This window comes from Trichomycterus rosablanca, chromosome 14 (assembly GCF_030014385.1).
Source record: "Trichomycterus rosablanca isolate fTriRos1 chromosome 14, fTriRos1.hap1, whole genome shotgun sequence".
Classification (NCBI taxonomy): Eukaryota; Metazoa; Chordata; class Actinopteri; order Siluriformes; family Trichomycteridae; genus Trichomycterus; species Trichomycterus rosablanca.
This window is the reverse complement of record NC_086001.1, coordinates 4,248,024-4,273,066: the sequence shown is the minus strand read 5'-3', so window position 1 is coordinate 4,273,066 and position 25,043 is coordinate 4,248,024. Positions and strand designations below refer to the sequence as shown.

Sequence of the window (25,043 nt, the reverse complement as noted above, 5' to 3'; positions counted from 1 at the left end):
CTGTGTGTCTGTGGGTGTGTGAGTTTAGGTGGAGGTGACCAAGTATGAGTGTCTGGAGGAGCTGAGTGCTGAGGTGAAGCTGAAACATTTGCTGTGGGATTCTTTAGAAGAATGGAACCATCTGCAGAACAGGTGGATGCAGGTAAGTCACACACACAGATGCCTATAGATCTACCTCACAGTCTGCACTTCAGAAGCTTTCATTAATGTTGGATGAGTTATCATTCTGGAATTGGGGAACAGTCACAGGATATCATGATTTCCATTAGTTTAAGCTCTCAAGTTGTACTGAGAGGTGCTACCAGCCTGACCTGATGCTTAACAGACACATTCAGTCATATCTGAGGGAGTAGAGGTCATTGTAGCTACAGCAGGTTTCCTGCTGTCTGGTTGATGTGACGGTCTGAGTAGTGGAGGCTTCTGTGAACCACGCTGGCTGGTGTAAAGAAGCCACCCGGCGACTGCACATGTTAAAGGGGAGGATGCTAGACTGCAACCTACCTTGGGCTGTGTGGAGTGGTGCAAACATTGTTTTTTTTTCTGACTGCTACACTTTAGGCACTTACTATTTAGCCTCTTGCTCTGTTAGTTGCACAATGGGTTTTTATTTTGTCCACCACTTTATGTTTCAATATTAATCCCAGTAAATGTATTGCAGTGCACTTTCGTGTATTTATTATTATTTTTTTTTACTTAGCCATGTTTCTGCTCTGCAGAGTAAATTTACTGAGCTTGAACCTGAACTACTCAGCGCCCAGGTGAACAAGTACAGCAAATACGTGAACCAGCTGGAGAAAGGGCTTCCACCCAACAGCGTGGTGCCCAGCCTCAAAACTGGTGTGGAATCCATTAGAGAAAAGGTAGACCATAATGTTCTTCTGCTTTGGTGTAATGAATAAATAATGTGTCCACAATTCCTTTAATGATAATCTTTGTGTATGAATGTGTGTGTGTGTGTGTGTGTGTGGTAGCTGCCGGTAATCTCTGACCTGAGGAACCCTTGTCTGAAAGCACGGCACTGGGAGATGCTGGAGAGCATCGTAGGGGTCAACTTGGTGGAGGAACCGCTCACCCTGGCTGCCCTGCAGGAGCTCGACATGTTCAGCTACAGAACGGAGATCCAGGAGGTCAGTGGAATAGAAAAATAGGGGGGATGGGGGTTAATGGATGGATGGATGAATGTTTTGATGGATGGGTTTAATACAAAGATGGATGTTTATTAAGTTTGATGCGGTACTATTGAAGCACTGATGCAAATTTGGATGGATGGATGGGTGTATAGTTAAACGAACAGGGATACAAGACTGGATAGATAAAAGGTTCGGTGGGTGGCTGAATGGAGGCATCGCTTAACCAATAGATGAATAGAGACGTTTTGTGTGGAGGAACTTCAGTGGCGTGCTCAGAGCCCTGACCTCGACCCCTCTGAATATCTTTGGGATGAGCCTCACAGTTGCTCTTTTATTTGTGGTCTCCTTTACAGGTTTCAGGCCAAGCATCAGGAGAAGCAGCCCTGGAGACAATGATCAAAAAGGTTTGGTGCCCCAAAACATGCTGTATTTTTATATATATACCTTCATTTTAAAAGTGAAGAAATATTGAAACATATTTATACGTTCACTGCTTCTAGGTGGAGGACTCGTGGAAGTCTACCGAGTTTGTGGTGCTTTCACATCGCGACTCCAAGGATGTGTTTATTCTCGGAGGCACAGATGATATCCAGGTGAAAAATATGTACAGCACTAAATTAGGAATTATGGAATCGTCCGACTTTAAAATCTTTGCAATTTAATGTTTTAAAATCAAAATCAGTTTGTGAGACTACATGTTCATTTATTGTGAGTTTGTATACCTGGCCAAGTTGTTTTTCTAGCAAGCTAAGCTAACACATAACCATCTTGCTGACTGTGAACTGTGTTTTGTTTGTTTTTTGTTTTTGCATTTTGCAATTTGGTTAAATCTAATTCCACTGTCATGTATGTTAAAAGTACTGGCCATAAAAATGAAATGTTTGCACTTTGCACCTTTACGCACGGCGGTATATTGTGTGTTTTTCTGTGTGTGTAGGTGCTGTTGGATGATAGCATCATTAACGTGGCCACAGTGGCATCCTCACGTTACGTGGGTCCCATAAAGACCAAAGTGGATGAATGGCAAAGACTGCTCACACTGTTCAGCCAGACCCTGGTAATCAAACTCTCACTCCCCTGTTTACTGCCCATCACTGCCCGGCTGTGTTCTGAACAGACCTCCGTCTCTGTCCCTGCAGGACGAATGGCTGACATGTCAGAGAAACTGGCTGTACCTGGAGAGCATCTTCAGCGCTCCTGACATCCAGAGACAGCTGCCTGCCGAGGCCAAGATGTTCCTGCAGGTGGACAAATCCTGGAAGGAGATCATGAGAAAGGTCAACCACCTACCCAACGCCCTGCGCTCTGCTACACAGCCAGGTCAGTGGCGCTCTGATTAGCTGGGTTAGCTGGTAATCTCTTTGACCACTGTACCTGGCAGAATTCAACCAAATGTGTTGGTTTTCTGGCACTGCCTTGACTTTTCACTACAGTTCTGACATTTTTGATAGAGCCGAGGTCATAACTTCTCCAAAAACATCATTTTAGTTGGATTTTGACATTCAGTCGTGTATTTGTGGTCATTTATCCATAATCAGCTAGATCCTTAAGGAATGGCTTAATCAGGCTTAAAGCTTGTCAGTTAGAACAGAAAAGGTCCTTCCCGAAACTGTTGCCAAATTATTTTATATAGTTAATTTTACAGACCTGACATTAGATGGAGTGTCCTCATTTTTTGGCCATGTAGTGTACATTGGACCTTTTGTGTAAGTGTTGTATTGAATGTGTTCACCCTTCAGGACTGCTGGAGATCTTCCAGAACAATAACGCTCTACTAGACGAGATTCAGAAATGCTTGGAGGCGTACCTGGAGTCCAAGAGAGTCATTTTCCCCAGGTGTGTAGACACACACACACACACACACACACACACACACACACACACGGACACTGTTGCATATTGTCAGCTATAGTTAGCTACAGAGTACAGAACCCTGTGCTTCCCACCCCACTGCACCCTCCGTCTCTGCTTCAGGTTCTACTTTCTCTCCAACGACGAGCTGCTGGAGATCCTGGCACAGACTCGCAACCCTCAGGCAGTGCAGCCGCACCTCAGGAAGTGCTTTGATGCCATCTCTCGGCTGGAGTTTGCCCTGCTGCCGCTCACCGAGCCCACTGAGGGGGCCGAGGGGGAGGCCGAGAAGAAGTACACCAACGACATCCTGGCTATGATCTCACCTGAGGGAGAGAAGGTCAGTGTCAGCTGTTGAACTCTAAACTTGTCATGGCAACTTTAGTGTCTTAGGACTTGGCAGTTATTTCTCCAGTCATTTTTTGTGGGACAGAATGATTAAAAGTCTGCAGGACCCATAAAATACATAATAAATACATATAAAAACTTGTATAATTGATTTGGTGGTTAAAACTAATTTTTCATTAGTGAATAGGATTGACTACAGCTGGTGGCTTTATGTTGGCAGTATAGGTAAGGCTAGTTTGACCCATTAGATTTGGAAACATTTATTAAACTGGACAAGTCAAGGAAGCTGTGGATCGGTCTCAGAAAGCCAATCATAGATTTTATAGGAACTTCAGATCTCGACATCGTCTGTACAAATGGAACACTGGTCTCTTGACCAAGAGGGATCAAACAATCGGCAAGTGCAGAAAAGAGAAGTGTATAATTAGTTTGATGGAATTTAAGAACCGTCAAAACCAGCCCTGAAACACAGGTATCACTTGTCCACAGTCAAGCAAGCTTAATGCACTATGCAGCAAGCCTGGAGACTGTCCAACAAGAAACAAGTCACAACTAAGGCTTAACATGGAGTCTAGTGTGGCTCTATGTTCGTTATATGGTTCTGTGTGATAAAAATACAGAACAGAAGTAATTCTCCTTTGCAGGGTAAAACTCTTTACTAAAGAAACCTCATTTCAGGCATTTAGAGATGTGAAAATACGAACAGGAGAATTTGTGTTGGAGCTGAACAGTGAGAAAATATGCAAAACGAACAGCAGTGCATTAAAACACTAACCTAATTGGCCGCTCAGGTGGCATAGCGGTAAAATATGCTAGAACACCAGAGCTGGGATTTCGAATACATCGCATCGAATCTCAGCTCTGCCATCCGGCTGGGCTGAGCGGCTACATGAACAATGTTTGGCTGTTGTTTGTCCAGGTATGGAGCCGGATAGGGACCTCATAACTGATGCAATTACGACCTCTGCTGGCTGATTGATGGCGTCTGCACAGATTAGAGGAATAATGCTGATCAGGGTGTGGCTCTCCGTGCACAGGACTGATTTGCATATGAACTCGCCTCATGCAGGTGAAAAGATGCAGTCGGGTACTGCTCACGTGTTGGAGGGGGCATGTGTCAGTTCGCTCTTCTCAATCAGGGTGGGGGTCAGCACCAGTAGAAAGGAAGCATAAACGCAATCTGGTAAAAATTGGACGCGCTAAAAATGGGGAGAAAAAGGGGGTAAATGCTTTTAAAAAATCAATCAAATGGTAAGCCAATTAAAAAAATACTCTTTTGGATTGTTCCAATTTCTCACAAAAATTTGAGGGTAGCACAGTACAAAGCCACTTTCTAAATGATCCTTCATTTTAAAATCCATGACATCTATTTTGGTGCAGGTGGCTCTGGGTAAAGGACTAAAGGCTCGTGGGAATGTGGAGGACTGGTTGGGGAAGGTGGAGGAGGCCATGTTCTCATCCCTCAGACGCCTCAGCAAGGCTGCCATCGCTGACTACCAGAGCAAGCCACGGGTGGAATGGGTGGTGGCTGGACACCCCTCACAGGTGTGTGTGTTAATGGACTAGTGGAATTGAATGTTTGGAAATGATTATTTTCACCTTGCAGCGAATGTGTCGCCTCTCAGAAACACGGTGGTCTATTTTGATTCCAGTATACACTATATTGCCAAAAGTATTTGGACACCTGAACATAAGTTTGTTGGACATCATATTATAAGAACAAATGGTTTTTAATTAGAGTGACCTCTATATGACCTTTTTTTTAGCTATATATAACAACAGCCACTTCTCTAAGAAGGCTTTTCACAAGACTTGGAAGTGTGTCTGTGGGAATTTGTGCCCATTCAGTCAAAAGAGCATTTGTATGGTTGGTCATTAAAGAGTCAGTTGATGTTCCAGTTCATTCCAGAGCTGTTGATTGGGGCTGAGGTCAGGACTCAGTGCAGATTGAGCATTTCTTCTTGTCTTTATAGAGCTTGCTTTGTGCACAGCAAAAAAAAGGCCTTCCCCAAACAAAAATTGTGGCAAAAATTGGAAGTATATAATTTGCCTTCTCTTGTTTGATAAGTGTTTGTGACTTGCTTTGTATTGTTGAAGAACTCTTCTCGGTCACATGCTTCTGTAGGTTGTGCTGACCATCTCTCAGCTGATGTGGTGCAGGGACATGGATAACTGTCTGGAGGGAGACCACGACCACTTCCAGGCTCTCCAGCAGTTTGAGCTCACCAACTTTGAGGTGTGTTAACCGGAAGCGATTTGACAGGTTGTTTGAAAAAAGTAGATCTGCCCATTTATGTAAGTTGTTGCAGAAACACAGTGCATACAATCATACAGACACGGGTCAGGAGCTTCATAGTGTGTGTGTGTGTGTGTGTGTGTGTGTGTTCACAGAGACTGAATGCGTTGGCTGCGCTGGTGAGAGGGAACTTACCAAAAATCCATCGAAACATCATCACCGCCCTCATCACCGTGGACGTCCACGCCAGAGACATCGTCACAGAGCTCGTCAAAGAAAAGGTGCAGTCTGCTACGTTCTGCTTAGAACAGAGAGAATTATGGGAAAGGATTATAGTGCAAACAAATTGGATGTTTAATACTGTGTTATCATCTTGGTGTTGTTTCCATGGACACTTGGTGAACTAGGTGGTGTCATTGCATCCTAACTGTATATTTAATGTGCATGGATACCACTCCTACAGAAACTGGTGACATATTAAAGGAAAATAAGTAGTTATGAAAGGAAAAACACTCAAAAAATAATATTTTCAGCCCTCATGCATATGAGACGGGGACATTTTTATATTCAGGAAAAGATTATTCAAAATAACTGCTTTGCAGTGGCCCTCATCTCACATAAGACAAGTGGTCAGAAGCATGCCAGCAAAAAGGCCCAACACAACAAAACATAGCCCTCTTATGTAGTAGTCAAGCATTCAGGCCTGTACTGTTCTCTTGCTGTAACACAACACAAACCATCTAAATCCAAAATTTGAGTACTGCTTCATATACTGTATGTGTAGCTGAGCGATGTGCAGTTCACCTGCCTAGAAGCATCAGGACTTGCTATGTTTCCTCAGTCTTTCATTTAGCTTATTAATATGTCTGTGTGTGTGTGTGTGTGTGTGTGTGTGTGTGTGTGTGTGTGTAGGTGGACTCGAGCAGTAATTTCGAGTGGCAGAGGCAGTTACGTTATTATTGGGACGTGGATCTGGATAACTGTGTGGCTCGCATGGCTCTGTCTCAGTACATCTACGGATACGAGTACTTAGGAGCTTGTGCCCGCCTGGTCATCACTCCACTTACGGTGACACACACACACACACACACACACACACACACACACTAAACCCTGGTAGCACACGTTACTAATGTAAAAAGTGACTGACTCCCTCACTCCCTTACTTCTATGTCTGTTTTAATTATTAGGACCGGTGCTACCTGTGCCTGATGGGGGCACTACAGCTAGACCTGGGCGGCGCTCCAGCAGGTCCTGCTGGCACCGGAAAAACCGAGACCACTAAAGACCTGGCTAAAGCCCTGGCCATCCAGTGTGTGGTGTTCAACTGCTCCGATGGACTCGACTACAAGGTGCTTGTCCTACAACACTGAGGCTCATTCGTACTCTGTGGCCTCTAACAAAGCTAACACAGTGTATAAGAACTAGCTATGTAGTTAGCTAGTAACCGCTGCTGTTTGTTTGTTCGTTTATTGGGATTGTAACGTCATGTTTTACACTTTGGTTACATTCATGACAGGATCGATAGTTACTCATTACACAAGGTTCATCAGTTCACAAGTTTATATCGAACACAGTCATGGACAGTTTAGTGTCTTCAATTCACCTCACTTGCATGTCTTCGGACTGTGGGAGAAAACCGGAGCACCCGGAGAAAACCCACACGGACACGGGGAGAACATGCAAACTCCACACAGAAAGAAACCGCTGCTGTAACATTGACTATTATTGCCTGGACAGGACGTGGACATAATGGGGAGAAGCGAGGTGTGTATAGCGTGTTCCTCTGTGAATAGTAATCTATTTACAATGGAGTGTAGCAAGAAGGTCCCAGGTTCGATCCCCACGTGGGGCGGTCCGGGTCATGTTCTCCCCGTGTCTGTGTGGGTTTCCTCCGGGTGCTCCCGGTTTCCTCCCACAGTCCAAAGACGTGCAAGTGAGGTGAACTGGAGATACAAAATTGTCCATGTCTGTCGAGAATGTAACCAAAGTGTGTAGAACAGGACGTTAAAATCCTAATAATAATTACATAGATGTGGTAGACTGCAGTGACCTAGCTAGCTGTGATCTTTCGTGACCTCGTGTATGTGTGTGTGTGTAGATGATGGGCACCTTCTTCAGCGGCCTGGCTCAGTCTGGAGCGTGGTGTTGTTTTGACGAGTTTAACCGCATCAACATCGAAGTGCTGTCTGTCATCGCCCAGCAGCTCATCACTATCAGGAATGCTAAGGCCGCTAAGGTAACACACACAGGCATGGACGCCCATACAGGGCCGCGATCAGAGAGAAAACACACAGATGCAAAAGGGAATTAAAGCTAATTTAAAATTTGTAGCTCAAACATAGTAAACACAGACATTCCAGCCTCAGGCCATATCAGTCCCTCTGGCGCACTAACCCTAGTGGTGTAGGTGCTGGTGCGTAGACTTCGATTAGAGTTAATGTTTGTGCTTGCATTAAAATTCCCCCTGTTCTCCCAGTCAAGTCATTTCCAATTCTCTTCTGCAATTCTTCTGGCGCTTGCACAACCCTCACACCAGCCAAGAAGAGCATCAGACTAGCACCCACACCCCCCGACACGTGTGCAGTTGCCGGCTACTTCTTTTCACCTTCCAGCAGTGAGACATGTCAGTCATTGACAATGAAGAGAACTACTTCATTCTACTACTTATTCCATCCATCAGTGTCTATGGCTATACATAACGGGTGTACACAACTGAGCTCACTAATTAAGAGGGCTGTGCACATACTTTTGGCCATACAGTCACTAGCATCAGCTGTGTTGTGTGAGTAAATGTTGGTAGGTGTGTATGAATATAATAAATGTGTGTGTGTGTGTGTGTAGCTCTCTCGGTTCATGTTCGAGGGCAGAGAGATTAAACTGGTCATGACGTGCGCAGCGTTTATCACCATGAACCCGGGCTATGCCGGCAGGACTGAACTCCCCGACAACCTGAAAGCTCTCTTCAGACCCATCGCCATGATGGTGCCCAACTACGCTCTAATCGCTGAGGTGTGTCTGTGTGCATGTGTGAGACTGACCCAGAGGTCATGATGTTGAGATTATATCATTTGCTGTGTTTTTACAATAATGTGAAGAAAAAAAAACTTTTGTGCCCTTTTTTGATTCTCAATATTTAAATATTGATGTACTCAGTAAACCTGGGAAGATTGAATAAAAAAACACAAAATATCAGTAAATTCTGAAAGCAGGGGGCACTCGGGCAGCACAGCGGTAAAGTATACTGGTCCACTACTGCTGAGATTTGAGGGCTCAGGGTTTATATCTCACGTATATGTGGTCTTCCGTCTGCATGATTGGCTTATATTTGAGTGGTGGTTGAAAGATGGTGGAAACAGTCTAGCCATTGGCGGATGCACTTGTCAGTGCACTCTCAGTGCCTGTCCCAAGCTTAAATAGATATAGCGGAGTTGCATCAGGAAGGGAATGGAGACGTTTAGTAGGTTGAACATACCATTGCACCTGCCACAGTTTGTTTTCATAACTGTGCATTAACATTAATGCTGCTGAGATTAGGGTTCGAATCCGCCTTTTGACAGAATGAAGAGAGTCAGCACCTTACACACAGAGGGGCCATCAAATTGATTTAAACTCCTGGCGATCGCATGGATGGTGTTTCTTCTATTTTTACACATCTGTCTTGTTGCTGGCCGTCCTCTTCCTCTTTTACATTCAACTCCTACAAGTATAATTGTTTATTCCAATTAATTGGTTCCTCTTATAATGTGTCTAAAATAAAAGTGCTTCAGTTTGGTTATCTAAATATGAGAGGTTAGGTTGGATCTGGATGTGGATCAGTTGTTTTCGTCCAAGGTACTTTAGAAAGTCTATACCAGCAACAAAGTTTAAAGGCATCAAATCAATATTTTTCCTGTCAAACATTTTGAGCACATACTGCTGGTTCTATATTGATTATTGTGTGTGTGTGTGTGTGTGTGCGTGTTTTGTAGGTGATCCTGTACTCAGAAGGGTTTGAATCCAGTAAGACTCTGGCGAGGAAGATGACTCAGATGTATAAGCTGTGTAGCGAGCAGCTCTCTCAGCAGGATCACTACGACTTCGGCATGAGAGCCGTCAAATCCGTGCTGGTCATGGCTGGGTACGCTGATCCAAAATGGCACTTACAAGCAAACACAGAATCCGATCCGATCGGTGAGGTGTTCATGTCATGTAAAGTCCCAGTCATGCAGTCGATCAGTCAACGGGGGGCGCACTTACAGGAACCCTGTTTCAGCCATTACCCCTAACCTAACAGACACAGCCAACTGCGTGTCTTTGTAGGCATGTGACCGGCTGATAGCAGAGCTGAGATTTAAAATCTAAAGCTTGAGATCTTGAGCACTGGGCGGGTTTTAACGCTGCACCACTCGAGCACCCGACAAGGGCTTTTTTAAAATTTGGCATTGAGCAGATGACTTACAGTACTGTGACAGTATACTGTTTAAGCAATTGAGGGTTAAAGGCCTTGCTTAAGGGCCCAACAGTGGCAACCTGGCAGTGATGAGGCTTGAACCAGCGATCTTTGGATTACTAGGCCAGTACTTTAACTGCTAGGCTACAACTGCCAGTCAGTACCATATATACAATTGGTGTTTGGAATACAAGCTGGCTGTAGCCTAGTGGTTACGGTACTGGACTAGTAATCAGAAGGTCGCTGGTTTAAGCCCCACCACTGCCAGGTTGTCACTATTGGGCCCTTGAGCAAGGCCCTTAACCCTCAATCGCTTAGACAGTATACTGTTACACTACTGTAAGTCGCTTTTGATAAAAACAAAACAAAAACAAAACATTTATCAATGTAAATGTTGGCTGTTTGTGCTATTGCAAGGGATTCTGGGAAAGTGAGACTACAGTGAGTGTAAAACTCATGCCATTATCGCGTTTCTCACTTTTTTTTTTCTGAAATTGCTTTAGTGATAAACATTTTCATGCCTCCCCCATCAAACAACTTTTTTCATCATTAAAAAGAACCAAACTGTGACCGATCGTCTGAGCGTGTTGTTACTGTGTGCGCGTTTCAGCTCTCTGAAGCGAGAGAACCCACACCTGAGCGAGGAGGTGGTGTTGATCAGAGCTCTGCGAGACTCCAACCTGCCCAAGTTCCTCAAGGACGACGCTGAGCTTTTTAGGTAAAGCCAGGTTCACAATGTGCCATTTCAGTGATCGATTATTAGATCGTTACCTCACACACTATGTAAGATAAAAACACACTTTCTCCTTCTTCTTTTTCCCACCCTCTCTTCATGCAGCGGCATCTTGTCGGACCTCTTCCCGGGGGTGGGCATCCCGGAGCATGACTACGGCTCCCTTCAGCTGAGCATCGAAGCCGCGTTGCGCTCCCGCTCCCTGCAGCCCGTCGCTAGCATGACCGCTAAGGTGATCCAGCTGTACGAGACCATGCTGGTGCGCCATGGCGTCATGCTGGTGGGTCCGACAGGCAGCGGAAAGACCACAGTGTACCGCGCCCTCGCCGACGCTCTGCAGGCTCTGTACGCGTCCGAAGGCTGCGAGAAAAACCCCTTCTATCAGCCTGTCAGGACCTACGTGCTCAACCCCAAATCAGTCAGCATGGGTGAGTTATATGGCGAGGCACACCCGCTCACCCTGGAGTGGAGGGACGGCCTGATGGCGCTGTGCGTGCGCGCGGCCTCCAGCGACCCCAGCGACGAACACAAGTGGGTGGTCAGCGACGGGCCGGTGGACGCGCTGTGGATCGAGAACATGAACACGGTGCTGGACGATAACAAGATGCTGTGTCTGGCTAACAGCGAGAGGATCAAGCTCACGCCCTCCATACACATGTTGTTCGAGGTGAGTGAGAGGGTTCACTTCCTGCCAAAGAATTACCATAACATGATGCTACCACCAGCATATTTTACAGTGCCAACCCAGGCTTGGAACACATTTACATTTTTGACATTTAGCAGACGCCTTTATCCAAGGCGACTTACATTACAGTTACAGTATACAGTCTGAGCAATTGAGGGTTAAGGGCCTTGCTCAGGGGCCCAACAGCAGCAACCTGGCAGTGGTGGGGCTTGAACCAGTGACCTTCTGATTACTAGTCCAGTACCTTAACCACTAGGCTACAGCTTGAGCCAATCAATTATGAACGCAAGAACTTCAACAAGTATCTTTTCCTGTGCTCTTTTTTTTAGGTTCAAGATCTAGCGGTAGCCTCTCCAGCTACAGTTAGTCGTTGTGGGATGGTGTACATAGACTCAGAGGAGCTGAAATGGATGCCGTATGTGAAAACTTGGCTTGCCGGCCTCTCAGACAAGGTCTGACCACCTAAACGCTTCATCCTCATGATTGATTGCCTGATTGGTTCATGATTGCAATGCTGAAGGAATTCAGACCATTAAGCAAAACATATTACACAACTGTCAATTTAGCTGAAATAAAAATGAATTGAACACAGTCAGGCTCGAGATCAGCCCTGTATGCTACAAATCTTCTTTATCTTAAACCTCGCCTCCAAAGACAATCCTTAAAAGTTTCTACAGGAATACTATGCTATAAACCAGCGGTTTCATATAAGATATCATTTCATGGACCGGTGGGGGTGGGAGGATTTAATAATATTGCTCACAAACGATGTAATAGCAGCGTCTCATTGCAGGGAAAAAAGCTCATCTCACATAGGGGTGACAATAAGACAATAACACCCGAAATAGAAGCAGTGAAAACTGCTTTTCTAGCGATCTCTAATTATTCATTCTTTCTGTGCGGCCCGGTAATAAATAGCCCACGGACCGACCGGTCTGCGGCCCGGTGCTTGGGGGCCATAAACGACCAAAAAAACCCAAACAAAGGAGCAAAACCAAACGTATGTGCATTTATTTTTGAACAAAGGTAGCTTGGAACAACAGTAGACCCACCCAGGAGTGAGCGGCAACATGATTCTTAAGTGGAATGCAAGATAATTAGTCTGTGATCTGTAGCTTATTGGCTTAAAATAAGCAGAACAAAAGTTTTTGGACTGGTCCAGTCGAAGTCTTGACCTGAACCCGATAGAGATGCTGTGTGTGGTCAGACATTAAATGAGCAGATCATGCCTGAATACCTGAGCTCAAGCAGTTCTGCAAAGAACAACGGTGTTAGGGTACCTGCGGCGTCTGGTGAACGCACCACCAGCTCCCAGCGTCGCAGGTGTTACAGAGCACAGAACAGCAAAGCTTTAAATAGGAGGCTGCCTAATTAGTGCAACGACCTGCAGCTGCACTCGCGCTATTTAAGTGAGCCTCGCATAGCTGTAGGCGTCGCACCTTCTCTCTTGTTTTCACACGCAATGGCTGTGCAGTCGCACCCCTTTTTTCAGGGTCAGTTCGGTATCCCCGGGCATTACTAGAATGGTCGGGTGTGTATGTTGAAAGACAGAGGTAAATAGGGTTTTCTTTTCCAGGTAGGGAAAGATCGGTGCGACCCCGCGCAGTCCTCGCGCTGCTGTTCTGTTCCTCGCCTTTTTGCCAGATCTCCTCTGTATCCGTTAGCTGGTGGCTAACGTTAGCCTAGCCGCCGGTACAGCGAAGAGATCTTATCCGCTAAAGTAGGCGGACCCTTCAGTGCCAGCTTAGCCTAGTGGGCTAAGCGTTTGTTTATGACGCTGTCAGCGTCGGTTCGGATCCGCGCAGTAACCTTTTTGTGTTCTCTATTTTTTCCCCCTTAGCAGATCGGTTTCCTCCCAGCTCAGCGGTGCGAAGCTGGTGACAGCGCTGGTCCGAGAAACTCCGAAACTCTTGCCGGTTTCGGTTTTGGTTTCTCTTCTCCGCGTTTTGGGACCGTTTGTTCTCGGCGCCTTTTAAGCGCGAGACTTCCCCCTTTTTCTCCAGCTAGTAGATAGCTCTGTGAGTACACGAACGCCTCGCACGCCGGCGATCCGGGTTCGTGACTCGCGGTATTGTGTTTATTTATATATTTTTCATTTTTGTCTTTTTCAGTTGCCTGCGGCGCCTGCGGCTTCAATCGGGGTTCTCCCGATTTGTTTTTTGTTATCCTTTTCCAATTTTGTGTTTTATAAAATATATATTGTTTATAACAAATAAATATATATATTTCTCTGCATTCTTGGGTCCTCCGCTTCTCCTTATAACAGTAAGGTGCGACCAATCATGGACCCAGCAGAGATCCCCCCTGTATCTGACGTCCTACGTCACCAGGGGATAACGTTAGGGAGACACGAGCTGGCTCTCAATGAGCTGGCTCAGCGTTTGTCTGAGATCGCCCAGCTGCTGCCTACGCTGGGCGCCAGTTCAAACAGCCAGACCCAGGCCCCTGTTCATTCTGGGGCATCAGCCGGGGTAGAGACCCCCATCCCACCCCCTGAACGTTTTTCAGGGGAGGCAAAGAAATGCCGGGGTTTCCTCCTGCAATGTTCCCTGACATTCGAATTGCAACCCTCTAGATTTCCATCTGAGCGCTCCAAAGTTGCGTTCATAATCTCACTACTCACAGGTAAAGCCCTAGAGTGGGCCACTGCCCTCTGGGAGCAGAGTGCACCCGAGTGTTCTTCAGAGCGCGCCTTCACGGAGGCTCTTAAGGACACTTTTTTCCACCCTACGGGTGGAAGAGAGGCAGGCCCTCGGTTACTCGAGCTGTCCCAAGGGGGGCGCTCGGTAGCTGACTTTGTAATAGAGTTTCGCACTCTAGCGGCTGAATGTGGGTGGGATGAGGGCGCATTAATTACGATTTTCCATCGCGGGCTGGGGGAAAAAATTAAGGACGAGTTGGCCACTCGTGAGCTCCCCACTTCGCTTAAGGCCTTTTACCTCCTTGCAACCACCATTGACACCAGGCTCCGACAGCGGGCTCGGGAGCGAGGGTTGCATCCACCCTTTGGTCGGTTCCAGGGCGCACCCCGACCGCCGTTGCGGGACCAGGACCCTGAACCCATGCAATTGGGATCAGCTAGGGCGGCCACACCACCATCTCCCGACTCCGCCCTGAGGGCCCGTGCTCGGTTAAACGAGTAGGCCACTCTCAAGGCAGGGAGTCGAGGGTGAGCCGATCCAACATCCCTGATCATGGTTTGTTTCTTACCGTGTCATTGCATTGGGGTTCGGGGAACGTGGAGCTCAAGGTTTGTATTGATTCGGGCGCGGTCGAAAGTTTCATCGATCGCTGCCTGGTGCGCAGGTTGGGGATTGAGCTCCGACCGCTACGAGTACCCATCACGGTTCACGCTGTGGACGACCGAGCGGTGGCCGGTAGTCCCATCACCCACCAGACGCCTCCTCTTACAATGCGTCTGGGGAACCACGAGGAGCGGATCACCTTCTTGGTGACTCAGGTCCCTCAGCTCCAGGTGGTTCTAGGGCACTCGTGGCTTAGGAGGCACAATCCCCAAATTGACTGGGTAACTGGGTCAATCTTTGCCTGGGGAACGCGGTGCCAGGATGCATGCTTGTTGCCAGCTAGCCTCTCGCCGGCATCGCCATCGCCTGACGCGATAGCCCCTGATCTGGCCCGGGTACCACCTGTTTACCATGATCTTCATGAGGTTTTTAGCAAGTCCCGGGCGCGGGACTTGCCCCCCCACAGACCCTTTGATTGTGCTATAAATCTGCTCCCCGGTACATCTCCTCCTAGGGGGCGTCTTTTCTCCCTGTCGGGACCCGAGAAGACCGCCATGGAGGAGTACGTTAGGGAAGCGCTCCAACAGGGCTTCATTCGTCCTTCGTCCTCCCCAGCTGGGGCTGGGTTCTTCTTTGTTGGGAAGAAGGACGGGACCTTGCGCCCTTGCATTGACTATCGGGGTCTGAACGCCATAACAATCAAGGATCGGTATCCGCTGCCGCTGATGGCCACGGCTTTCGAAGCCCTTCAGCGAGCTTCCATTTTTTCGAAGCTTGATTTACGCAGCGCGTATAACCTGATTCGGATCAGGCGAGGGGATGAGTGGAAGACTGCGTTCATTACGCCCACGGGACACTATGAATATCTAGTGATGCCCTTTGGGTTAATGAATGCCCCTGCAGTCTTCCAACGCTTCATCAATGAGGCTCTGCGAGAGGCCCTTGATAGATACGTCTACGTTTATCTAGACGATATCCTAATTTTTAGCCGGTCCATCGAGGAACACGTGAGGCACGTCCGCCGGATTCTCCAGCTTCTGCTCGACCACCATTTGTTTGTCAAGCTGGAGAAGTCCGTTTTCCATGCCCCAACTATTTCATTTTTGGGGTTTATTGTTTCTCAGGGCGCCCTCCGAATGGATCCGGCTAAAATCAAATCAGTGGAGGATTGGCCAACTCCCTGTTCCGTACGCCAGGTGCAAAGGTTTTTGGGCTTTGCAAACTTTTTCAGGCGTTTCGTACGGAACTTTAGTACGGTCGCCGCTCCTTTAACGGTCCTTACTGGGAAGGGTCCGTTTAAATGGACGGTGCAAGCCCAACAAGCCTTTAACAGGCTGAAAGCTCTCCTTACCACTGCTCCCGTGTTGCAGTTGCCCGATCCAGAGGAACCTTTCATTGTAGAAGTGGACGCCTCTGATGTCGGGGTTGGGGCAGTGCTTTCCCAGAGAGTGGGCCCAGAAAAGAAGCTCCACCCTTGCGCCTTCTTTTCGCACCGTTTAACTCCTGCCGAGCGTAACTACCCGGTAGGAGACAAGGAGCTTCTGGCCATCAAGCTAGCGCTGGATGAGTGGCGACATTGGCTTGAGGGGGCGAAACATCACTTCCTTGTCTGGACAGACCATAAAAATCTGTCGTTTATCCAGCAAGCGAAGAGGATGAATTCTCGTCAGGCTCGCTGGTCCCTTTTTTTTGGTCGTTTCCAGTTCACTCTGTCTTATAGACCAGGGTCGAAAAACGGTAAGCCGGATGCCTTATCCAGGCAGTGGGAGCCGACCAGACCTGAAACCGAGCCTGATCCCATCATCCCTGCGAGTCAGATTGCTGCCCCGGTCACATGGGGCATATTCAAGGTTGTCCGGGACGCTCAGGTTGTGGAGCCCGACCCAGGTGGAGGTCCGCCTGACCGACTGTTTGTTCCAACAACAGTTCGCCGGCAGGTGTTTGAATGGGCCCATGCGTCCCCATTTGCGGCTCACCCAGGAGTCTTTAAGACCCTGGTGTTGCTACGCCGAAGGTTTTGGTGGCCGGGGATGGAGAGTCAGGTGAAGGACTTTGTCCGCACCTGCGCTGTCTGTGCTACAAATAAAAGCACTAGAGAGCGTCCACGGGGACTACTCCATCCATTGCCAGTGCCCTCCAGACCATGGTCCCATCTGGCACTGGATTTTGTGACAGGTTTGCCAAGATCCAGGGGATTCACGGTAGTACTGGTGATTGTTGACCGGTTCACCAAGTCTTGCCTCTTTGTTCCGCTGCCCAAGCTCCCGTCTGCCATGACTACCGCTCAGGCGATACTGCAACATGTGGTGAGAGCACATGGGGTCCCATCCGACATTGTGTCGGATCGGGGCCCGCAGTTTGTGAGTCAGTGCTGGCGAGCCTTCTGTCAACTCCTCGGGGCGACGGCTAGTTTATCCTCAGGATACCATCCTGAGTCCAACGGGCAGTCAGAGCGGGTCATTCAAGACCTAGGCAAGATGCTTCGGTGCTTAACTGCAGGGAATCCAGCCACTTGGGCGGATAAACTGTTGTGGGCTGAATTTGCCCACAATACCCTGCACCACGCCGCACTTGGTATGTCACCGTTTGAGGCACAGTTTGGATACCCGCCTCCGCTGTTTCCCGATCAGGAACAAGAGGTTGCGGTCCCAACTGTGCAGCAACATATCCGTCGCTGCCGTGCCGCCTGGCGGAAAGCAAGAGAGGCTCTTCTGGCCTCCCAGCGCACCATGAAGCGCAATGCTGACCGCAGACGGCAGCCGGCTCTTACGTTCCGGCCGGGCCAACGAGTCCTCCTGTCGACGAGGGATCTCCCCGTCAAAGGTACCCCTCATAAGCTGGCGCCGAGGTATATTGGCCCGTTCAAGGTGGTAAGACGGATAAACCCGGTGACATATAGGTTGGAGCTACCTCCCAGGATGAAGGCGCATCCAACCTTCCACGTCTCCCAACTTCGCCCATTTGCGTGCGAGGGAGCTATACCCCCTCCCCAACCTCCCGCCCCTCGTATCATCCAGGGTGCCCCTGCATTCACGGTGCGCCGCCTCCTGGATAGCAGGAGAGTGCAGGGTAGCACCCAATACCTGGTGGATTGGGAGGGTTTTGGCCCCGAGGAACGTTCGTGGGTACCGGCTCGTCATATCCTGGACCCGGAACTGATCCGCGAGTTCCGACGGAACCAGGCAGCGGATCTTGGGACCTCAGGAGCTGTCCCTAGAGGAGGGGGTTCTGTTAGGGTACCTGCGGCGTCTGGTGAACGCACCACCAGCTCCCAGCGTCGCAGGTGTTACAGAGCACAGAACAGCAAAGCTTTAAATAGGAGGCTGCCTAATTAGTGCAACGACCTGCAGCTGCACTCGCGCTATTTAAGTGAGCCTCGCATAGCTGTAGGCGTCGCACCTTCTCTCTTGTTTTCACACGCAATGGCTGTGCAGTCGCACCCCTTTTTTCAGGGTCAGTTCGGTATCCCCGGGCATTACTAGAATGGTCGGGTGTGTATGTTGAAAGACAGAGGTAAATAGGGTTTTCTTTTCCAGGTAGGGAAAGATCGGTGCGACCCCGCGCAGTCCTCGCGCTGCTGTTCTGTTCCTCACCTTTTTGCCAGATCTCCTCTGTATCCGTTAGCTGGTGGCTAACGTTAGCCTAGCCGCCGGTACAGCGAAGAGATCTTATCCGCTAAAGTAGGCGGACCCTTCAGTGCCAGCTTAGCCTAGTGGGCTAAGCGTTTGTTTATGACGCTGTCAGCGTCGGTTCGGATCCGCGCAGTAACCTTTTTGTGTTCTCTATTTTTTCCCCCTTAGCAGATCGGTTTCCTCCCAGCTCAGCGGTGCGAAGCTGGTGACAGCGCTGGTCCGAGAAACTCCGAAACTCTTGCCGGTTTCGGTTTTGGTTTCTCTTCTCAGCGTTTTGGGACCGTTTGTTCTCGGCGCCTTTTAAGCGCGAGACTTCCCCCTTTTTCTCCAGCTAGTAGATAGCTCTGTGAGTACACGAACGCCTCGCACGCCGGCGATCCGGGTTCGTGACTCGCGGTATTGTGTTTATTTATATATTTTTCATTTTTGTCTTTTTCAGTTGCCTGCGGCTTCAATCGGGGTTCTCCCGATTTGTTTTTTGTTATCCTTTTCCAATTTTGTGTTTTATAAAATATATATTGTTTATAACAAATAAATATATATATTTCTCTGCATTCTTGGGTCCTCCGCTTCTCCTTATAACAAACGGAGCTAAAAATCCTTCACAGTGATGTGAACAAACACCGTCCCAACTTTTTTGAAGTCGAGGTTTGTAGTGTGTATGGGTAACGTGAAATCCTTCATTGTTTTAATGACGTGTTTACTACATTGACCACTATATGGGTAAAAAGTATGTGAACACCTGACCATGTGCTTGTTGGACATCTCAAAACGACTCCACCACTCCTCTCTCTTTTTGTGGCTACACCAGCCATCACTCCTTTAAAAAGGGTTTTTGGAGTGCTGCTCGGGAAAGACCTACATTTACATTTGTGGCATTTAGCCGACACTTATATTTAAGGGTTAAGGGCCTTGCTCAGGGGCCCAACAGTGGTAACTTGGCAGTGATGTGGCTTGAACCATCAACCTTCAGACTGCTAGTCCAGTACCTTAACCCTAGAGCTACCACTGCCATAAGACCAGGGCTTAATAAAAATAAGTAACGTCCACATACTTTTGCTTAAAACTGTACACATCTTGTGTGTGTGTGTGTGTGTGTGTGTGTGTAGATGACAGAGCCTGTGCGCATGTACCTGATGGATCTGTTTGAGAGGTACGTTGACAGCGGACTGCAGTTTGTATCTAAGCGCTGTGTGCAGGCCATGGCTCAGGTGGACATCAGTAAGGTCACCACCCTCTGCTGCCTGCTGGAGGCGCTGCTGTTCAACACAGGAGCTCCCAGTTTAAACATGGTGAGTTCCATCTCAGCCTCAGATCTCTCCAAGCCCTGAGCACGTCCCTGATTCTGATCTGTTTCAGACTGAACAGATGAACACAACTTTTTTTAATCTTCATGGTAATTAACTTTATTCACCCCCCCAACACCCATGATGCCGCCGGCGGGATGAACATCAATCCCATTTTGATTTAACAGCATACGCTGTGTGGCCAAAAGTATTTGGACACATGACCATGAGCTTGTTGAACATCCTGGTGACCTCTGTATGATCATTTCAGTTCAAACATTAGCCAATTTTCTTTTTATTCATGAGGAGGGTATATTTGCTGCTCACGTGCCCCTTCTTTACGCCCGTGCTTCTGCACAGACGCCTCTATCTGCTAACCAGGGTCCTTGCACAGCGTTAAAGACCCCACCCACTTAGTCCGGTCATTTCCCCAACCCAGCAGACACTGTGGCCAATTTGTGTCTGCTGCAGGCACTTCTGCCAATTGTGCCCGTTAGATGGCGCCCAGCCGACCGGTAGCAGAGCCGAGATTCGGACCGGGGTGTTCAGAATATCCGCTGCGCCACCTGGGCACATTTTTCTGAGAGGGCTTCATACAAGACTTAAGAAGTATGACTGTTTTAATTTGTGCCCATTCAAAAAGAGTCAAAAGAGCTGATTTGTATGGCTGGGCACTGATGCTCGTCATTAATTCATTTAAGCCCATGCACAAGCCCATGCTTACTTCTGTCCACCCTTGAAAGCACCTAAAATGTGCACACAGTCATCAAAGCCTTTGCTGTTAGTGTTCTATATTATTAGTGGTGATTTTGGAATTGGATGTCCAACAAGCTTATTGTCAGCTGTACACAAACTTTGGGCAATTTTGGCCTTGTGGGGCACTACTACTGTGTGGGGCACTACTACTGTGGGGCACTACTATTGTGGGGCACTACTACTGTGGGGCACTACTATGTACATTTACATTTTCGGCATTTAGCAGATGCTTTTATCCAAAGCGACTTCCAGTATACAGTCCAAGCAACTGTGGGTAAAGAGCCTTGCTCAAGGACCCAACAGTGTCAACCTGGCATTGGTGGGGCTTGAACCAGCAACCTTCTGATTACTAGTCAGGTACCTTAACCACTAGACTACAACTATGTGTCATCACTATGTCTAAGACCATTCATGTGTGTGTGTGTGTGTGTGTGTGTGTGTGTGCAGGACCCGAGCCGACTGAACAGCGTGCTCTGTCAGACGTTTGTATTCTGCTACGTGTGGGCAGTCGGGGGGAATTTGACGGACAGCTGCTGGGACGCCTTTGACAGTTTCATCAGGCAGCAGTTTGAGGACAACACTGACGCCAAGGTAGCCACGAATAAGATTCTGATGAATTATTTATAATGAAGCCAAAATCAATCCACACCACTGTGCAGAAACGACAGTCAGGTCACAACGTTTTTTAGGATGTGACCTTTTTAGCTAAAGTGACACCCGTGATACCTCCAGTATTCTGAACATCAGCATCCTGCTTATTGATCTCATTATCAGCCAGTCGTTCGGCAGCCGCATCGAGTCATAACGTGAGTCAAGAGCGACGGTTAATATTCCTGCTAACACCTGAACGGCTTCAACTGCGGAACCAACCACCAACAAAATCATCTAATGAGCTACAAAGGACAAGAAGGTGGAATCAAAATATCTAGATTGGTTGAATATATAGTCTCCACTTTACTGAGAACAAAATCCACAACATTAGTGTGGAATAACCCTCAAATCCAGTCTGAAAGCTTAACATGTATCTGTGTTTATCTGGATTTTCCTCACGGTTTCACTTTTAAACTTGTGTTACAGCTCAAGGTTCTGAGAAATTGTGAGAATCAGCTTTTCACACTTACGTCGTTAAAAAAAACCTTAACATGGTTAAATGTATTAAAAGAAGGAGACAGGAGCACTAAACTTCTCTTAATTATTACTGCTCATAAGTTCTCTCCACTATTGTAATACCTTGCTTATTGTTTTAGTACAATAAGTCACGTTATGTTTTGTTCACATTAAGCGTTGTTCGTACGGTTCACTTTTACTGCGTCATATCAAACACTTTGTCTCATTTTAGGCGCTTTGAAAAGGTCAGCGGCAAACTGGGTCAAGTTTAATCAGGTGACCTTTGAGCGCCTCAGAAAGTGCAAAAATCGCGAGGCCAACGCGGCAAAAGTGCACGGTGCACGGCACTTAAGGAAGTGCAGCAGCAAGCTAAGCAGCTTTGCCACACTTCATAGGAAACAACGGCGTAGCCAGAGAGGTTTTACCGCTCTTAGAGTGCGCTTGTGGGAACTTGTGTCCATTTTAAAAAAGCCTGTCTTAAATATGATGTTCCAATTCACTCGCAAAGGTTTCAGTGGGGTTGAGGTCAGCGCTCTGTGCTGAGCTTCTCTCTTTTAATCATGTCTTTATGTACCTCGCTTTGTGCTGCTGATGCACGGTTGGAATCCTAGCATTAAAATGTATTTTATATAATTTATTTTACACACCATATAGCATGTTTACATTTTACTAAGGCTGCTGAGATAGCGCTTCAGTTTATTCTCCTACACTATCACTGCTGAGATCTGTCCGGGTACCTAAACAGACATGATTGACTATGCCTGAGGAGGGGATGGGGGAAACCCTGCAATGGATTGGTGCTATGCTAGAACTAGCGTATGTTTTGTGCTGTTTACTGGTCAAGATTTTATTGTTCCATCACAGAATGAGGGTCGGAAATGTCTGAAACCATTACGTCAGATTGTATGATGAGAAAGCGGAGGCTTAAATAACACAAGGGGCCTGTCTTTCTAAAATGCAGACATGTCAGAATGCAAAAGTAATTCAGTGCAACCACTGCTGTCTACCTAGTGCACCTTTAAAGAAACTTATTAAGTAATATGTGAACGAACCCAGACAGAGGACGTTACGCTAAATAAGACACTTTCTTTAATGACTTTGACCTTCTTTAATTTGCCAGATGACTCTCTATGAGTCTCTTTTATTTCTTTTTTGTCCATAAAAACGCCCATTCCGACTGTATAACAAGATTCCTGTGAGGAAGTGAGGATGATATTTATTTCAGAAGGTCAGCATGGAGCTGGCGGAGGCATTAATAATATTAATATACTGTAGAAAGAAGCATGATGAATATCAAACAGTTTGATCTTGAAAAATCTTTCATATGACAAAAAAATTGTATGTTGCTTTTTTTCTGCTTTGGACACAGTGCAGAGCTTCATTATGATTAAATCCAGCTAAAATAAAATAAAAGTTGATATATAGATAGACAGATACTTTATTAATTCTGAAGGAAATTAAGGAATGGGTGCTCTGGTGGCACAGTGGTCTAATATGCTGGCCCACCACCACTTTCGACTCTTAAACTTTGAATTTGAGAACTTAAGGTCAGCTGTCCATGAGCTGTTGCTGAATTGTAACTGTTATGCAGCAAGACAAAGGTTCAAAATGCAAAAGTACGATTACATCTGAAGGGTTATAATAAACCTAATGAAAGGTTTTGGGTGGCCCGGCTCTGTTGAGACCTGAAAACCAGCAGCAGTGAATCTGATTTATTGCAGTTCTGCAAAATGAGTGGAGCTGAAATTCTTTCCCAGTGACAGACCTCGTTACTGGGATAGAGAACAGAAGTCTAAGAAAGAATAGTTGATGAAACCGTTTCACTGCTTCCATTTGTCTTCAGTCCTTATTTCTCTGGTGTCTTTTGTTAGTGCTTGACTAAGCTGCCAGCATGGGTTGCTTGAAGTAATCATCACCCTTCAAACTGCCACAGCTGGAGATGGATCCTGCGCCTCTAAGCAATTGTTGGCACCGCGGGGCTGTCTGTGGTGTCCGTGACATTGTTGATCATGGTGTTAAAGCTGTAAATCTCTTGTTAATTAGCCTGAAACAGAAGACTAAAACTATTCACTTGTTCTTATTCTGTATTATCATACAATATGTGGCCCAAAGTATTTGGACACATGACTTGGACAATAGTCCTTCCCTCTTTGTGACTACTCGTCTGTTTCTGTGGTACTTGTGCCCACCCAGATAAGAGAGAATTCGTGAGGTCAGGCTATATTGGATGAAAAGGTCTGGCTCCCAATCAAAGTTTCAACTCATCCCAAAAGTGTTAAGTAATGTTAACGTTAGGGTTCTGGAGTTTGTTTACACCGAATGCGTCAAACCATGTCTTTGTGAGCCTTGTTCTGTCTACAAAAGCACAGTCTGCTAACCTGTTGCCACAAACATAAGAATAATTATTTCATACAGATGGTTAGCAGTGGGTTTGACCTGAAGACCTGGACTAACTGTGATAATATTAATTATTTTAGTAAGGCTGTCGAAGTTAACGCGATAATAACGCATTAACGCGATCTCAATTTAACGCGATTAAAAAAATAGTGCCGTTAACGCAAATTCTAATTGGCTCTGCGAGTCATCCGTAGTTTATGTTGAGACTTGACCGTGCACGGCATCTCTCATTAAGACGGCGTTTCTCAAATGTAACCGAGCGTCGTAGTGATGCACTTTCTTAATAAAGAAATAAATACACAGTATATTCACAAGTTGTTGGGAGCAGAACACTTTATTACTTTTTCTGCTACGGTACCGAATAGCGGACAGCTAGAGTCATCGCGTTAGCCAAGCATGCTATTCCATGAACTACGGAAGCCCCAAAGGGTCAAAACACACTCACTTCGTGTAGAAACGTTCATCAAACCATTGTCACGATACAACCACAGAAAAGTCTGTTACAGTAACTATGCCTTATCCCACCTGAAGCACCGCTGATCTACAATGTTTGCTGATGGAGAAATTTTAACCTACAATCTGACATATATACGAAGTCAAGGGTCTCTGCTGGATAGAATTACTGCCTAGTATGTGAGTGAATAAAACTCCCTTACAGTTTTCTCTTGTCCCAGCAGTTTTTAACATGAGTACATTTAGCATAAAATGTGTTCACCATTTTAATTGTAACATTTCACTTAAAAATCCTTGTTTTCTATAACATTTACACAGATTTTTTTTAATGCGATTAATTGCGATTAACTATATGAAATTCTGAGATTAATCGCGAGATTAAAATTTTTAATCGTTTGACAGCCCTAATTATTATTAGTAGTAGTAGGGTTGTCCACATACTTTTAGCCATGCTGTGTAGATTTATATGTACAATATTTAGGGCAGATCCAATAAAAATTCAAGAATGAAGATTAAACTAGTTATATATACAGTGTATCACAAAAGTGAGTACACCCCTCACATTTCTGCAGATATTTAAGTATATCTTTTCATGGGACAACACTGACAAAATGACACTTTGACACAATGAAAAGTAGTCTGTGTGCAGCTTATATAACAGTGTAAATTTATTCTTCCCTCAAAATAACTCAATATACAGCCATTAATGTCTAAACCACCGGCAACAAAAGTGAGTACACCCCTAAGAGACT

General features: G+C 46.6%; 1 protein-coding gene across 4 annotated transcripts in view; it reads left to right on the top strand.

The window, feature by feature from the left end:
* The window catches only part of dnah6 (dynein, axonemal, heavy chain 6), a 78,964-nt gene that overhangs the window by 13,791 nt on the left and 40,130 nt on the right, over window positions 1-25,043 (top strand). For all 4 annotated transcript variants that reach the window (XM_063008776.1, XM_063008779.1, XM_063008778.1 and 1 more), the window contains exons 18-39: window positions 29-142; window positions 717-860; window positions 972-1,127; window positions 1,484-1,534; window positions 1,631-1,723; window positions 2,068-2,187; window positions 2,270-2,450; window positions 2,870-2,966; window positions 3,105-3,321; window positions 4,710-4,874; window positions 5,455-5,565; window positions 5,721-5,846; window positions 6,478-6,633; window positions 6,756-6,917; window positions 7,667-7,804; window positions 8,410-8,577; window positions 9,537-9,685; window positions 10,608-10,715; window positions 10,836-11,397; window positions 11,745-11,867; window positions 19,402-19,584; window positions 20,782-20,925. In XM_063008776.1, coding sequence (XP_062864846.1) covers window positions 29-142; window positions 717-860; window positions 972-1,127; window positions 1,484-1,534; window positions 1,631-1,723; window positions 2,068-2,187; window positions 2,270-2,450; window positions 2,870-2,966; window positions 3,105-3,321; window positions 4,710-4,874; window positions 5,455-5,565; window positions 5,721-5,846; window positions 6,478-6,633; window positions 6,756-6,917; window positions 7,667-7,804; window positions 8,410-8,577; window positions 9,537-9,685; window positions 10,608-10,715; window positions 10,836-11,397; window positions 11,745-11,867; window positions 19,402-19,584; window positions 20,782-20,925 — 3,468 coding nt within the window. The remainder of the gene's footprint in view (window positions 1-28; window positions 143-716; window positions 861-971; window positions 1,128-1,483; window positions 1,535-1,630; window positions 1,724-2,067; window positions 2,188-2,269; window positions 2,451-2,869; window positions 2,967-3,104; window positions 3,322-4,709; window positions 4,875-5,454; window positions 5,566-5,720; window positions 5,847-6,477; window positions 6,634-6,755; window positions 6,918-7,666; window positions 7,805-8,409; window positions 8,578-9,536; window positions 9,686-10,607; window positions 10,716-10,835; window positions 11,398-11,744; window positions 11,868-19,401; window positions 19,585-20,781; window positions 20,926-25,043) is intronic.